Here is an 18,147-nt window from a genome sequence, read left to right on the forward strand (position 1 = left end):
ATTTTTATTTTTAGCTTACTCGCACGGTGGGAAAATAAGAAAACGTAAGGCAAACTGTTACAACTGGAAACAGTCAAAAAGAAAGCGACTTAGGCAATCAGGAAAAGAATATATAAATATCAGAGGAAGGGTTATTCAACCAAAGAGTATTAAAAATAAAAAAGATTTAGGAAATTGTTGTAAGTTTAAGTGTTCCGTGAAAATTTCAGAAGACGAGAGAAAAATGTTATTTAATGGACTGTGGGGAATGTCTCAGATTGAAAAGCAACACTTTTTTAGTAAAACTACTGAGAGATTTGATTAAAAAACGACTCAGACCAATAAAGTAGGCAAATCAAAAAGAAAATATACTTATTTTTACAATTTCTTTGTTGATAATGTCAAACATCGTGTATGTAAGGTGCTTTATTTGTCTACATTAGATATCAGCAGCAGGCAATTATCATACTATCATGAAAATAAGCTTGAAACTGGTATTCCTGCCTCTACAAAATGGGAGAAACATTGTAAAAAAAAGTTCTTGAAATGACAAAACAGAGTATAGAAAACCATATTAACTTGTTTCCACGAGTTGAGTCACATTATTGTCGAAGCATTTCCTGCAAACAATATTTTGATGGTTTATTAAATTTGAAGAAAGTTTATGATTTATATTTAACAGATTGCACTCAATATAAAATTTTACCAGCAAAGGAATGTATGTACCGCAATATTTTAAACACTAAATTTAATATTGAATTTCAAAAGCCAAAAAAAGATCTGTGTGATACATGCTACTAATTTTGCATTATTGAAAATGTAAATGAAGAGCAAATCCAAAAGTATAACAAGCATATTGCATCAAAAAATAAAACAAAGGATCGAAAGTTGAACTCCCCTACCACAACCATAGATTGTATTGATCTACAAAATGTCTTGAGCTTGCCAAAAAGTAACGTGGGAAACTTATTTTATAAAAGAAAGCTCAGTTGTTATAATTTAACAGTTTACTCTTCGCTAAACCAAAAAAGCATATTGTGTATTATGGCATGAAGTCTGGTCGTTCTGGTAACGATATTGCTAGAGCTGTGATATGTATGCTAAATCAAGTTTACAAGGATCTTCTGAATATTGACAAGTTTTTACTTTGGTTTGATTTTTGTGTTCCACAAAATAGAAACAGTCATATGTCAGCTGCATTGCGTGAGTTTCTTATTGATCATCCAAATATTAAAATCATTAAACAAAAGTATTGTGAGCCAGGGCATAGCTTCATTCAGGAATGTGATAATATACATAGTCAGATTGAGAATCATTACATTCGGCAGAAATATTCAGCCCTCCCGAGTTGGTAAAAACAATGTTATATGTTAACCAACGTAAACTATTTTTTGTATACAAAATGCAAAAAAAGACATCAAAAATTTCTCAAAAATTGCTTGTCTTATGAACTACAAAAAGGTTCCGTACTTTATTGTCAAAACACTTGTATATAGGTCTAATCCTCCTAATGGTCATGTGTATTTCAAAAATCGTTTTACAGATATTTATAAAGAGGCACAGCTGTCTAAACCAAAAAACACTAGAGGATCAGGAAGTAATCTTAAAGAACCATCAATTCCATTGGCACCTTGTTTTCCCCATAATATTGAAATTTCTAGTGAGAAAGTAAAAGACATTGTTTCTATGTACCCATACATGCCAGCTGTAGATGTTTGTTTCTATAAAACCTTATTTCAGTAGTTTTTTTTCAGCTCTTGATCCGGAAACAAATTTCATTTTAATTGTTTTATTTATATACTTTAGTTATGTTATGCAACATTCAGTTTTATAAGTTGTATAAGGTTCATTCAAACTGTTATTAACATGATATTTGTATTAAAAACTTTGTTTGTTTATTTAAATAATATAGCTCTTGTTAATTTCCTTTAAATATTATAGCTCTTGTTAAAAGCTGCCCATCCTTCCAGAAGCAATATCAGTTGAATTCTCTCTAAGTAGCAATAAGAAAGCTAATTATATCATCATATCCATTTAAGTTTTCCAACGAAGTGTTTTAGGTTTCTATATTTGCGTTTAAATCCTAAGTTAAAAGTAATTTGTATTAATTCATTTGCTTTTCGGAAAACGTTTAAATTGTTTTTACTAAAATATGGAGATAGCACAAAATAATATTAACGCAAAATGTATCTATCGAAATTATCTCCAAACAGGGTCGGGCCATAATAGCAATTTGAGCAATTTACTATTTTTTTCAAAACAAATAATTATTTTTAGTATATAGCCAAGTATTGAAAAAAGCTTTCATTAATGAAAAATATATTGCCAATTCTACTGCATTACTGAATAAAACTTCAACTTGATTTATCTCAATTTAAACAAATGCAGAGTTAGAACAAAATAATTCTAACCTGACGATATATGTTCGGGTTTTTGAACCAGCAAGTGACGGGGGATCAATTTTTCTAAGAGCTTGATTTTGATCGTAAAGCGTCATATCAGGTTTAGTTGGCCAAACCTATGAATTCCCAAACAAATGTTTTTCAACTGTGGATACTAAAACTTGATTTGACATAACTACTTTTACTTGTCCAGGAAATTCTGATGTAATGTAACTAACGACACACCAATCACCCACAGAAAGTGTCAAAATTGAACTGTGACCATATTCATCTATTTGACGTAAGTAATCTGAAAATAAAATGGTGCACTTTATTTCGTTGAAAGCTGTTTCAGGCAGCATGATTTTGCCGCGTTGATTTGCTGTGACACAATCAATTGTTTTTATGCCTTCAACATCTTTTACATTACTCCATGGATTGAATTCGTTGGTTAGCTTATCAATCTCTTCTTGATGAACATGAAAAATTATTGTTTTAGGCATTAACATGGTTGCCAATTCAGCAAAATCTTTAGATGATTGAACAATGGTGTTAGCTCCCTTTGACATAATTTTTTGACCCACGAGATATTTTGCTTTCCCACTAATTGCGTCAATTACCCCCTTTCCATGGGAAGTGGCGAATTACTTCCACTGAAAATTTTTTTGGCATCGACAGACCAGAAATTGCAACAAATGCAACATGTATTTATTTTAAATTCAGACGATCAAAATGAAGATGACGTAATTTTCGTGTTGACTCACCCAAAAGTTCTCTAGTTGACGTTACTAGTTGACGTAGATTTCATAGCTTCTTTTTTCTTAGCTTTACATTTAGCCACCCTTGCAGCTACTTTACGCCTATGTTCAGTTAACTGTTTCGTTGTCATTTTAGCAAATTTCGCAGCATGAATTTGTCCAATTCTTTTATTTTCGTGGACTTAAAATTGTGGATCTTCCTTTTTCTTTTTCATTCTAAACTTTTTAAATTCTTTCTGCAGAAGTCAAGGCCCGTAGTTTCACTGCTTCCATCAAAATTAAAAAAGAAAACAAATTAACAGGACAAAATAGGAAACTGAACTACGTTGAGATTTGCGCTTCCAACTGTAAGTTGAATGATTGTAAATCTGTGAACTTTCGTCAGTTAAAATATTTGCAAATGCAACTAGAAAGTTAATAAATGCACTTGTAATTAAGGAATGTCTTTATGAATACATTGCCTACCTGCTCGTTTAATTCAAATGCTGAGAAAATTTGCAAATCACGTGAAGTTGCGTTTAAATGCGCTAACTTAAGGAATCCTATAAATAGATTCATAGTATTTGTACATACTATTTATACATATTTTTAAGTAAAATTAATATTTTCCCACACTTCCAGGTCTTCTGTATTAAAAAAAACATCAGGGAAATCATAATACGTCAGCACCTACATTTTATGACAATTTAGTACGTTTTGTACAAAAAATAAAATACTATATTTCATTTTCTATGCATTATAAAAAATGTGAATTTGGTTCACCTTTCGTGGATTCAGTTTGTATTGGTTTTGATTCTAGTTGTACACAGTAAATAAAAAAACCGTTATATTTTTAAAAAACATAACGGGAGTTTTCCTCGCACATAACGGTTAATTGCTGCTATGTTTAATACTTAATACGTATGAAAATAACATAACGGTTTTAGCGTTATGTTTTTTCATAGCAAAATTGCCTTGAACATAACGGTTACATAACTAGCCATTATGTGAGAGGAAAACTCCCGTTATATAACGCGTATTTTACCGTTATGTTTGAAACCGGATATAACGGGTATTTATCCGTTATGTTACCCTTTATGTAAACTAACCTTGAGCATTTTCTATGTTTATAAAAGTTAAATTAAAAAATAAAACAAATTTATGCAGTTTAATTTCCTAATATATTTATTTTAAATTATGTTTCATTATCGTGAAAATTATTTCAAAATAATTGAAGAAATTAACTTATTAACAATTTTAATTCAAAAATAATTCATATTGCTGTGAAAAGATTGCAAAAGAAAAATGCACTTTTTAGATAGTAAAGCCGATTGTCCAAAGCCGCAAATATCTTGCAAACAACCCAGAAGCTGCCCAAAACAAGAAGGATATGTCAAATCTAGCAAATAATAAATGGCCATCAAAACAACCACCATTTCACATGTACTGATCAAGGGCTGAACATCCATCTCGACACCTCTACGACTCCTTACTCCATATCCCGTTTTATTACAGATAACTTGTGGACCATACAAGCTTGGCACTCTTAAGTATTTATGTATTGAATCACACTAAAATATTATAAATACAAAATAAGTAATGCAACCATTAAAAAAAAAACTATTATTAATACATTAAATGGATTTGAATCAATGTTAAGTTTATATTTTGTAGAACTGGCTTAATACCAAATAAAGATAAAAAAATAAAACTTACATCAACTTGCATAAACAACTCATCAGTTGTCTTCTTAGTGATATAAATAGTGAAATAAGTGATTTCTGGAGCAGCATTAAACTTTTAGTATGGGTTTGCGAATCAGGAGAAATCCAAACCAACATCTTTTGAATCTTAAGAGATGAGTCTTTAAAAATAGGGTACAAACGAATCGCTTCTTTCAGCATCAATCCAGGAGCATATGTAACTCTTTTTGGAAATACACTATAAGTCTCGTTATTAAAAAGATGTCTGTTTAAAATAGACAGTGTTGAAAGCGATGGCTTTTTCTTATTAAATTCATTCTAGGTGAAAGAAAGAGTTATATACATTCTTTATTTTATAGCTATTTAATAAAATAAAGTAACGAGATGACACTTAATATTAATTATAATATTTCTAATTTTTTTGCATCTAAGTTTACTTAATTAGACTATAATTTCTGATATTAGAATTAGAAATCATTTTTATACAAAAATTAATAAACACAGAAAAAATCTTACTACAACATCTTGTAATAGCTGTTCTTTATCTACAACTGATTCGGACAAAATTGGATTTACTACTTGGCTGCTATTATTGATGGAACTATTTACAACAGAAAAATGAGGAAATCGCTTTACCTTTAAACTATGACATTTACTAAATTGTCTTTGTCGATAATTATTATTCAACTTTTTGAACAAGAAATCCAAATAGAAGATTAGAAAATTAAATAAATTGAATCAAACAATTTATGTATGCAGCAGCAAATTTGAAAATCTGAAGTAAAATATAAAAACGATGGAAAAGGAAAGAGATCAAAAAAGTATATTAAAATAATAAATATTACAAATTTTAATTAAAAAAATATTATAGTATCAAAGACGTGATTCTTATCCATGTATGGCTGTAAGAAGGATATAAAGAAATGCAAGTAGACTTTAACTTTGCAAAAAATATTTTTCGTAACAATATTATACTTTTTATATTACTATGATTAGGCACATGCGAACAACAAAAAGCTAATAAACAAGACATTAGCTCTCTAGATATCACCTTTTCTTCAATAGAAAACTTGCTGCTCAGAAATAGTTTTATGTGAGGTGGAAAAAAATCAATGAGAGTTTGTTTAATTTCACCATCAAAAGGGATTCTGTTAATTTAAAAATTTATTATTAATGTCAATATTAAAAACATAAAAGGAATAATAAAAAACATTTAGTTTTATCTTGTGAAAATTGACAGAATAAAACATATGCAACTACTAACGACAGTGGTGTACACTGTATTTTTAGATGTTTGAGTTTTGACACTTACAGGCATTGTGCAAACTCCAAACTTTTGTATGTTTATGCTTATATCAAAAAATAATGTTTTGCAAAGAGTTGGAGTGATTGGAGCTTGGGAACAAAAAACCTGAATTTTTGGGCCCACCTGGCCCTTACCGGTGGGAGCAACAAGTTTATAAAATATTTTTTTTACTATTTTTATTTAAATTTATATTCATCAACAAACTTCAAATTTTAAAAATAATCACTTATTTTTCAAAAACTATGACCATATAAAGTTTTAAACCCCTCAATTTGAAGGGGCTGTAAACATTGCAGGGTCATAAAAACTGAACACTAAGAGATTATTGCATGAAATTTGTTGATGAATATGAATTTAGATAAAAATTTAGATATAAATAGTAAAGAAAATATTTTATAAACTCGTTGCTCCCACATTAAGGGCTGGGTGGGCCCAAAAATTAGGGTGTTTTTTGTTCCCAAGCTCTAATCACCTTAATTCTTTGCAAAACATTCTTTTTTGATATAAGCATTAACATACAAAAGTTTGGAGTTTGCACAATGCCTGTAAGTGTCAAAACTCAAACATCTAAAACTCCAGTGTACACCACTGAAAGTTGACAAAATAAATAAAACAAATTAGACTAAGGCAACCATATTTATTGCTAATAATATAAACTTTTTATAAAATTAGTTTTCTTTCAATGCAATTATATGATAAGGAATGGCAATGCTGGGGGTACAACATAAAAAATATCCCCTTCTTTAAAATAAAATGCTTGCCAAGGAAAAGCTAAGCCTTCAGCTGCAATAGTTTTAAAAGCAACTGTGTTGTCCTCAACAGCAGTAAAAAAAACCTCGTAACACGTAAGTAAGGCACTGAAGCTGTGAGGTAATAAATGCTGTTTTTTCTCCTTTTACCTGTATTTCTTTAATAATATAAGCAGAAGATTGAAAACCGTCATGAAACCATAAAGACGATTCAGGACAATATTTAATACCATTAATCCGGATGCAAGTAACAATATTTTTTTTTAAAGTAACTTGATTTAATTCACAAAGAACTCCATTACTAATTTCTCCAAAAGAATTATAAAACGATGCAACAGTGTTTAAAACCATACTCTTCATAGCACTATAAGACATATTTTTGAAGTTAAAATGCCTAATATTTTTTATTACTTGGTGTTTCCTCTCAAAAGCCATACACATGTGGTATTGTAGTGGACCAAATTGTCTGGATTGCTGAGGATAATAAGAAAATAAAGCTTTGGTATAAACTTATCTGGATATAAATTTATAAAAAGAGTATGATGGGTTGCAATTGTTTCTTCTAAAGAGATGAAGTAAGCCTCAGTGGTAACTGGAGAGAGACACATTTGAAGAATATGCCGCAGCTTAATAAGAAATGACAACCAATAGTGATACTTCTTAAAAAAATAGGTAAAATACGACAAATAGAAAGAACTTGAGCACTACCAAATTTCCCCTTAATAACCAAATCAACTATTACAGGTGCTTTTTCACTGTCTTTTGGGTATTGAAACAATTTTACAAAATCATTCAAGCTATCAATTGTAAAAAAACCTTTCAAAACCCCATGATTCAAGTAAAGTTCTATCTGCAAAGGTATTACACCTTCTAACAAATCATGCATTGAATCAAAAAGAACTTGCTTTGTCACATCAAATTCCTTAATTTCAGATAAAATACTGTTAGATTGAACGCCATATAGTTTTGACCATTTTAAACGTTCAACTCTGGGAAGACTAGGATTATCTAGTTCTTTGACTCTTAGCTTGTGTTCCTCTAAACTCCTTACTTTACACTGAGAATGTTTATTATAAACTAACTTTTCTGACCTGGTCGAATTACACACTCTACAGCACCTCACAACTTTCTTGCTAAAACTCTCTTTAAAACCAGCAATTGCATTGCAAGTTAATGAATTGCCAATAAAGTGTTTTAACTTTACAATGAATTTTTTACCGTTAGCATTAGTTAAAGTTGAGGAATCAATCAATGATAGTTCATTTAGAGATTGTACCAAGTCAAGAAGAGATTTCATAAAGCTTTTTACCTTAACAGATTTAGAACCAGTTATTGCTAAAGGGAATATTGAGAAAGATTTACTTAAACAGCATTGCGGAATGTTTAACAACTGAAAATATAAAACCCACAACTTGTGTTTTCCTCTAGATTTGCCAATTGGATTAGTTACACCTAAATCATCTGAATACAATGAGATAGATATTTCTGAAGAATACTTTAGAAACTTATCATATTCATTTGATGTAAAAATAAACTGAAGTATTTCTTTAAATAGAATAAAACATCCACCGAATTTGTGGCATTTTAAAAGCAGTTTGAAAATATCTTGTTCTAAGATATTCTGTTGATAGTTGTTTACAAATTGTAGAAATTTCTTCGTTTTGTGATTTACTATTAAAAATATTTTGCAAGTTTTTAAAAATAATGTTGACCACATTTTCAGAGCATCAATATTTTCCTCGCAAATGAAGAGCTAATTAAAACCTTTAACACTTTTAAATTTTGAAAAAAGGTTTTCACATACAACAAGAACCTTCTTGACCATGTAATTTAAAATTTGATATCATTACATATTGTTTACTTGTTTGAAAACCACAATTAGAACAAGATAAAATTACTTTTTGAGATGCAGGTGGTTCATCACTTGATTTTGGTGGTTCACCAACTTGTGCAGCAGTTGATAATAAACTTGAATTTTGCGATTTTGAAGATACATCTAAATCCTCAAGTACACCTTCTTCATAATTGAAGCCTTGGTACAATGTAGATTCATTTGGAAGTTCAGGAATAATGGATTGTTGGTTGTGAAAATCGAATGAAACAGGATCAGAGTAACTATCTACAGCAAAGAAAACAGCTTTAACAGGAGAAAATCCCTTTAAACTTTGAACAAAAGTGCTGAGCTCATTATTTTTTGCTACAACTTCCACTTCCAGATTTTGTTCATTTAAAATGGCAACAAATGTTTCAGAATCGACTTTACATCCATTCCACATGATGCCACTTATATCACTGTCACCAAACTTCTTAGAAGCTAAAAAAGTATAATTTTAAATTCAATACCTCAACTATTTTTGGCATATGTAATATTTTGAATATTATGAAGACAAAAATGAACTATGAAGAACTTGAAGATTCATATAAAAAAATAAAGATTAAATAAACAAAGAATGTGCATTAAAAAATGAGCTTACCATTAGTTAAAAAGTCTGCAATATTGCTATTACTAGCAAGAACAACTTTTCTTTCACCAAGACACTTGACAACAATAGCCTTTATCATTTTGAACTATTAATTATTGCAGTTATTATTACTTAGAAAACTTAAATTATACAAATAGTATATTTAACATTATTTAACACTTGCAATATAAAATAAAATTAATTTTAAGAATAGTAATATGTAACAAATAGTAAGTATTAAATAAATAGTAGTAAAGAACATTATTAAGCAACATACAAATACAGTGAACTCCCTATATCTTGAAGCCTCCAAGGGACCAAGAAAATAGTTGAATTAGCGATACTATTATATATATTTAATGATTGAAATATAATATCTATATGTATATATATATATATATAAATATATTTATATATATATATATATATATATATATATATATATATATATATATATATATATATATATATATATATATATATTTATATATATATATATATATATATATATATATATATATATATATATATATATATATATATATATATATTATATATATATATTTATATATACATTATTATTATTATTATTGTTACTATTGTTACTATTATTATTACTAATTACTAAAGAATAATAATATAAATAAATATAAATACTAATCATTAACAACCCAAATGTCGTTTAAAAGCTTGAGAAAATAAAATAAGAAAACTAAAATAGTAAAGACCTTACAAACAAAAATTGCAAAGGTCCTTTAGATTCGCGCTGTTTTTTACTGATAAAGTAATGTTTAACATAACGGTTAAACATAACGGTTAAACATAAATTTACAAATATGTGTTGCTATGCTAATGATTTAGGCGCTATGACACTTTCAACATAATTTCAAGTTAACATAAACGGTTAACATAACGCCAAAATTTTCGTTTACCGTTATGTAACCGTTATTTTAGCGTTATGTTTTTTGCTGTGTATTGTTTTTCAGTATTGCAAGAAACGGCTATTCCCAGAAATAATATATTTTTATACTTTGAAAAAAATTATTTTGACTTTTTTGACTCAAAGTTTTGAAGATGAAAGCTTTGCTTGTTCTAAACATTCTTTTCCAAAATCTTCGGAGTGTTTTTTACAATAATCGTTTTAAAAAATGTAGCAAACTTCTTTAACACTTCAAAAAAGCAATTGAAATTTACTATTGCAGTTAATAAAAATTCACATGTGTCACATCAAGTATAAAAAAACAATAAATAACAAAGTAAATTAATAAAATAACAAAGTAAACTAAATTGTCAGATTTTCTTAGAAACTCTTAGTTTTCCACAATTCAAAGAGCTAATCAAAGCTTTTGAAGCATTAAAGGTGTCTGTTTCCTCTAAAATCGTATAAAATGTAATTCTGGAAGTTATTAGGCAATAAAACTTGCAATATATAAATCTCTTGTTTGCATTCATTTGGCAACTGATCTTCACAATTTTCACACATTGACATATCAAATTCCACGTCAAGTTTACACTTATCACAGTGGTGGTGAGGTGGAGGAAATATTGTAAAATCTGCTTGCTCGTCTAGTAACTTTTTAGTTTTATCATTTTTAAATTTTTGAATAACATTTTGCACAGTTAACAGATATGTGCCACCTGACTTACTTATTTCAAATTTTCAGAAAATTAAGAAATATAGTTCTTTAATAAATTTATTTGTCAATTATTGACTGAAGTAATGGCTTTCTTCGAATATCATTTAATCTAATAATCTTTAATATTTATTAAAGGTTATTAGATTAAATGGTAAACCTTTACATTTAATAATAAACTTTTTACTCTACTATTGACAATAAGCTATGACTTGACAACTATTTTAATGAAAAGTGCTTATCTTCAGCTTCAGTAAAATTTAACACGTAATACTGCAACTGTTTATCACAAAAAACTTAAAGAGCTAATCCAACATTTTATTGGTTTTGCTGAAACAGTTTTTGTGTACTGTACTACTGTGGCCCAGGTTTTATGTACACCTCATTAGCCAAGATAAAGCAGTATTTTTGAAAGTCCTAAAGCATAAATATAATCTTAAATATTCAGTATCTTCAAGTTTATTTACTTTGTCATTCATTGTAACTCTCGTACACTTGGCAAAACAAGCTTCTCTACAAGATCAAAGTATACTGATCAAGATTTTGATTAAAGATGCAATGCATCTAAAATGTCTTTTTAAGAAAATAGGGCATTGTTTTATTTAGTAAAGCTACTTGGTGCTATTTCACTTAGAATCTGTTTCATTATTAATAACATAACTTACTGCATTCTCTAGTTAAGAGTTATATTTAACAATTCCCTTGTTTAAAAAAGACTTGTTTAATTTGTAAAAGTTAAAAGTCTCCAGAATCATCTAAAGTTATATATATTGAAAATTTAGGTACTGATCCACAACGTTCATACTATATTAAATATATATATATTTTTTTCTTTTTTAACAGAATAAAATTTTCTTCACAATGATTTATCATTGATTTCAATTTTTTTACAATAGAATTAAATTGAATAGCGTCCATTTTTTAAATTTCAGAACTCATTAGGTTAATTGTTTTTTTCAAAGCGCATTAACCCAGTGACAACTTGCTTTTTAGACATATGAAATAAAAGACACAGGTAAACCTTTAAAGATTGACGGAAGATACATTGGAACAAAACTACCACATTTAACTTTTTTTAATTCTGCATCTTTAGGTCAATGATGAGCTCAAATTCGCTTATAATCTGTAAACACAAAGTTTGCATTTGGAAATTTTTTAATCCATAGCTCGCGATCCTCGGATTTTAGGGGAAATCTTTACATCGTGATATAAATATTATCTCTTATTTTTGATCTGTAATTTTAGAAGCAACCATAAACGCAACATTTAATACGCATTTTACAATTTTAACTATAATAGTTTAAATCAAACAATCAAAATCCTCATTTAAACTTTACTTCTCCGTAAAAAAAGCTGGCCTTCGCTAATTTTATGGAAAATTAGCTGTCGCTGTTTGAAGATTGATTATTTTGGGCAAATTTGATAATGTTGAAGATTGATAATTTTGTGCAAAAGTAGATTGATAATAGGCTAGGGTTTCAGCTGTCGCTGAAGTCCTTGCCTATTATCAATCTACTTTTGCCCAAAACTTCAATTGCAGTTTTTTAAATTTATTTTTGTTGCATAGTTTTTCTATGCTTAGCTCATGGCCAGTTTACTATGTTATCATTGTGCCATGACCTAAGCATTGAAAAGTATTTCACGGATATTTGTTTGCCGACGACAGCAAAATAATAGGGATAATTAAAAAGGAGTCGGACAACATCACTCTTCAAAATGACGTTGACAGAGCAGTGAAATGGTCACATATTTGGCTCTTGAATTTCAACGTTGAGAAATGCAAAGTAATGCATGTTGGGCGCGGATGTAACAAGTCAACGTACAAATACGTCCTCTCGAAGAAACCGCAGTCGAAAGAGACCTTGGTGTGATGGTCTCGAATAACCTTAACGTTAGACCGCAAATAGAGTCAGCCGCATCAGTAGCAAATAGAGTGCTAGGGCGACTTAAAAAAACATTTCGCAGTCGCAGTTTTTATTTATGGCGCACTCTGTATCTCACTTACATTCGCCCCCATCTTGAGTTTGCTGTACAAGCCTGGTCACTGCATTTAAAATCAGACATTGCCATTCTCGAGCAAGTCCAACATCGAGCAACAAAAACAATATCGACTATTAAACACACGACCTATGAAGATCGACTCCAACAGCTCGGTTTAACAACTCTTGAAGAACGCCGCAAAAGAGCAGATCTTATTGAGCAATCCAAAATCACTCGTAAACTCGAGCTTGTTAGTTTTGTCGTCCCGCAAAAAATTTCAAAAAGTAAAGATAAGTATATTCTAAGAGGCCATAACCATAAACTAGAACGTCAGATGGTAAAAAACTGCGAGGAGCGGTATAACTTTTTTTCAAATAGAATTGTCGCCCCATGGAATCCACTTTCGCAAGAAGCAGTGAACGCTCAATCCATCAACGCTTTCAAAAACAACATAAGAAAGTAACTTTATAGATGCAATTGCTGCTTTGTCTGTAGCTTCTGTATCTCCATGTTCGTCAGCATAGGGGGGCCTGGTGTAGCACCTCTTCATCAAATTATAAATAGATTATTGTATTTCTATTTGATCACTGAATAATAATAATAATAATAATAATAATAATAATAATAATAATAATATATTCAATATCATTTTACGTATGAGCATAAATATTTTGGCAACATGATAATGTTATGTAACAGATAAAAAATAAATTCCTGATGGCTATTCATGTTAAATTGCGATTAAGGTGATAGTCTACCTTGAAAGCTAGGTCTAAAAAAAATTTTCGTCAGTAAATTCGTTATTTGGCTACAGTATATAAACCTGGAATCTTAATTTAATTTTTTAAATTTGGTTTTGAAACACTGTTTTAGTCTGCGGGACCAATATAAAAAGCATTTTTGCTGCAATAACTCAAAAGCAGTTAGAGATTAGAGCTGGATTATTGCGTACATTAAGCTAATTTTCACTTAAAATTTTGATTTTGAGTTAAAAATGAGATTTTAAGCCCAAATAATTATATATTTATAATTGAAAAATTAAAACTGGAAATTTTGCTAATGATTATGTATACAGTAGAATTAAGGTACCGAATTTCAAGTGTATAACATTTGGAAAAAATTAAATATTGCGCTGTTTCCAAAAACTTTGTTTTGAACAATAAAATTAAATTTCATTATCACAATATCGGAAGGAGAGCATTAAAACCGCTTTTTAACCTTTCAAAACAATCCATGAAATATTTACACTCTTTTTTTTTTAAATTCAAAAATATAACACCAAAACTAATAGAACTTATTCGTCTTTGGGACAAAAAAAACTTTTATTTTTACCGAATAAAAATATTGAAAGTTGAGTGATAAAGAAAATAATGGTACTCTGCTAAACAGATCAAATCTAGAATGGCTTTAGAAATGATTATTATGACGTAGGAAAACCATGTAACTACCCAAACAAATTAAGAAAACCATGTAACTACCCAAACAAATTAATTTTAAATTCGTTAAACGCGACATATAATAATGTAAAGAAAAACTTATAAAAAAATTCAAAACAGCCCTATTTTATATACTATTCCTTCCATTTCTTCATTGGATCTGCGAATCCTTTACGCTTGGCTCTTTTTTATTCCCATCAAACTGCACTTCCGGACTAGATTAGTTAAGCAGCCGTGGCGTCCCGGTTTAGAGTTCTTGCTTCTGAATCGGAGATCCGTGGTTCGAAACCGACTCTGGCCATATAAATAACATTTATAAGAAAAAAGGTGTGACCTTCCTTATTAAATGCTATTCCGTGTTACTCTGTGATAAGACCGTAAGTACTTCTTGGAGCACCTAAATAACCAATAAAAACTGTGATTCATATAATCAATTCTTATTCAATCTTTGTGCAAAATTTTTTTAAATGCATTTAACAATCTATTTATTCCCTCATTAAAATCTATGGCTGCAAATGAGACACCGATATCTAAAGTGTCTCTGCCAACAAAATGCTATAAATCCTTTTGAATACCAAATCAGTTTCTGTAATTTTTTTGAAAACTATTTTTCAAAAAAATTGTACAAAAAACTTATTTGTACGAGTTACCGAAAAAATCTTATTACTTTTTTTTGATACTTTAATCGAATTAAGGATTACGTCCTCATTAATTTTAAAATTTTTTAGAAAAAGGCAACTTTTTTAAATATTAATTCATAGAACATATTTATTATTTTTGATTTTTTCCTAATAAAATAAATAAGTATGTAAAGTAGTGTTTACTCTGACCATAATTGGTTTTTAAGGACCTTAGCAACGCCATAGTAACACATTTTTAAACAAGAAAAACATTTTAAGCTTCTAAACATCAATAATTTATTTAAACATTTTTTTAAACTACATTTTTTAAACTACATTTTTTTAAACTACATTTATTTAAACTACATTTTTTTAAACTACATTTTTTTAAACTACATTTTTTTAAACTACATTTTTTTAAACTACATTTTTTGTTTATAATGTGCTTTAATTTCAGTGGAAGTTTTTAATTGTTTTTTTTTTTTTGCTTTTTATACAATATTTTCTGGTAAAATGTCGTTGTACATAATATATGAGAACACGGAAACTCAAACAAGATCGTAAGATCCTGTCACCGAGAACCGTTTAACAATACAGTAATAATAAACCAATTATCTCAAAAAAGATATAATGAAAAGTCAATACCGTTTAAGAAAACTACATACAAATAAGACAAGGTATCTCAATTATAGAACACCGTTTAACAAAGCAATAAAAAATCAAATCAAATATTTTGATAATACTTTTGATTTACATAATACTTATAAAAGAGAAACAAGATCAGAAGAACTCGAATATATTATATATTGTGAAAATAATTTTTTTTAGTTTATTTTTGAGAGTAGAAAAATTCCACAGAAAAGCTCCACGATAAGATATAATAATATATAATAAGATAATAATGTTGATAAACAAAATTGTCATTTCTTAGATCATATTTGTTTTTGGGCTTTATTGTTTTTATTGCATATAAATTTTGAAAAGATATGGAACTTAAGTTTATCTTACATTTGAATACAAAGCAAAAATGTTAAAAACATTTAGTAAATATTAAAAATATTCATTTCGAGTGGTTTTGCATGCTTTAAACGATATTTAAAGTTTATTAGTCGTGCTAGATGCTTCTGTTCCCTATAAAGAGGATTAAATCGAATTTTTTTCAGCATTACCCCACGCAATATTTTGATAATTTAGATGGCATTGGATAAGTGAGTAATAAAGTTGAATTAATGCGTGTCTATTTACAAAACTTCTCTTGTGTAATACTCCAATATTTTTGAAACTTTTTTGCGCAAGATTTCAATATGATTTTTCCATGTGAGATTTTCATCAATAAGAACACCAAGAAAAAGTATAACTTTTGATTGCTTTATTTGAATATTATCTATGATTAGACTAAATTTGTCTTCTTCTACCCTCAGCCATGTAATTATTTTTTATAAGTTACGACTGTAAATTTTTTTATCGGCAAAATGTCTAAATAAATAAATGTTATTTGGCAAAAGACATTTTTTGGATTTTGCATGAAATAGAGTGTTAATTGATAACTTATTTGACTTGAACCATTTTTAAATTTTAATTAGTTCCATGTTCAACTTATTTAATAGTGCTATGATATTATTTCTAGACAGAAAAAAGTTTGTGTCATCAGTAAACATTACTGTTTTTAAATTTGAGGCATTATATATATTATAAAGATTATTAATATAAACGAAAAAAAAAGTGGTCCTAGTATAGACCCTTGGGGAACATTACATGTTATATCTAGTAAATTTGTATTAGAGGATACATCAACTTGCACATACTGTTTACAATCGCTTAAATAGCTCTTAAGTAATTTTAGAAAATTACCACAGATTCCATAATTTTTTAGATTTTAGTAAGAATCTCATGATTTATTGTATCGAAGGCTTTTGATAGATCTATGAACACTGCAAGAGTAAATTACAATATTTCTGGTCAGATGAAGCACTGCGTGTTCAGTGGAATTATGTTTTTTAAACCCATATTGGGTTGTATTTAGTATTTTATTTATAAATAGATGATCATAAATTTTATTATAAAAAATCCTTTCAAAAATCTTTGAAAAACTAGAAAGTACACAAATCGGACGATAATTAGTTACATTTGATAATTACCGCCCCCCCCCCCCTTCAAATATTGGTGTAACTTTGGCTATCTTTAGTTGATCAGGAAATATACCTTATTTTATTGAACAACTAAAGACCTGAAAGAGGATAGTTTTTATGATCTTGTAAGAACCGATTATGATGTTACCATTTATTTGATCTGAGCCTATCGCTTTATCAATTTTTAGCATTTTGTAAGCACATTCAAACTCTTTAATGGAAAGTTCAAAGTTATTATGTATAGAATTTATCGGAAGATTAAAATCATTCATTGTTAGTTATAATGGAAATATTTTTTTCTAAATTTGGACCTATAGTTACAAAGAAGTTAGTTATTTGATTATCTATATTTTTAGGATTATATAAAAAATCATCATTGTTTTTTAATAAATTTTGGTAAGTTGCATCCTTTAATTTTATGATTGATTATGATTATAGTAATAATAGTTGTTCATTAAATGATGCAGAATTTACTTTAGTGAAACAACGTTTTATGATAACTTGTTTTTTTATTGGTAATTGTTCAATATCAGTATTTACTGAAAAGAAAATAGGAAAATAATCTGAGACATCATTTTTAATTACCCCCTTTTTAAGAGATTCATTAAAAGTGTCTGTTGTCTTAATATTATCTATTAAGGATACTGACTTTAAAGCTACTCTTGCTAGTTTATTGATAAACGGAGCTGTTTTCAAATAAATCATTATAAAAACCATTAATTTTAAAATTTACGTGATATTTTAATGCGTCTAAATTTATGTCACCAATTACGTAGTTTAATTTCTTTTCTATTGTACATTTTTTTATAATATCAGTATTGATGGTGGGCGATAACAGCAACTTAAAAGTATATTTTTAGTTTTTTGGCTAAAATTTCGATTGTGAAAACCTCTTTATCGGCATCAGAATTGGCTCGAAATCGAAATAGAAATGGATATATATTTTGTTTTAAATTATACCCACTTTTGCGTAATTTTTATGGAACAAGTGAGGGAAAGATTGAGAAATCAAGGTTTCTTATTTAGAACAA

At 28.5% G+C, this 18,147-nt stretch overlaps 1 protein-coding gene across 4 annotated transcripts; it reads right to left on the reverse strand.

Annotated features, from left to right (window-relative positions):
• Positions 1–4,276: 4,276 nt before the first annotated feature.
• Positions 4,277–10,287, reverse strand: LOC136077872 (uncharacterized). Of its 4 annotated transcripts, XM_065792084.1 has the most exons (6): positions 10,051–10,287; positions 9,595–9,660; positions 9,330–9,423; positions 8,754–9,169; positions 4,814–5,118; positions 4,277–4,668 (listed from the first exon to the last, which is right to left on the reverse strand). In XM_065792084.1, exons 3-6 carry the CDS (start codon positions 9,415–9,417, stop codon positions 4,644–4,646), a joined length of 834 nt encoding a protein of 277 aa, XP_065648156.1. In that variant the 5' UTR covers positions 9,418–9,423; positions 9,595–9,660; positions 10,051–10,287; the 3' UTR covers positions 4,277–4,643. The 4 variants fall into 4 exon arrangements, 2 of the variants coding, with proteins under 2 accessions (XP_065648156.1, XP_065648155.1); XR_010637330.1 differs by lacking the exons at positions 9,595–9,660; positions 10,051–10,287 and having other exon boundaries at positions 4,814–5,575; positions 9,330–9,564; XM_065792083.1 differs by lacking the exons at positions 9,595–9,660; positions 10,051–10,287 and having other exon boundaries at positions 9,330–9,559.
• Between the last annotated feature and the right edge of the window lie 7,860 nt (positions 10,288–18,147).

This window comes from Hydra vulgaris, chromosome 03 (genome assembly GCF_038396675.1).
Source record: "Hydra vulgaris chromosome 03, alternate assembly HydraT2T_AEP".
Taxonomy (NCBI): domain Eukaryota; kingdom Metazoa; phylum Cnidaria; class Hydrozoa; order Anthoathecata; family Hydridae; genus Hydra; species Hydra vulgaris.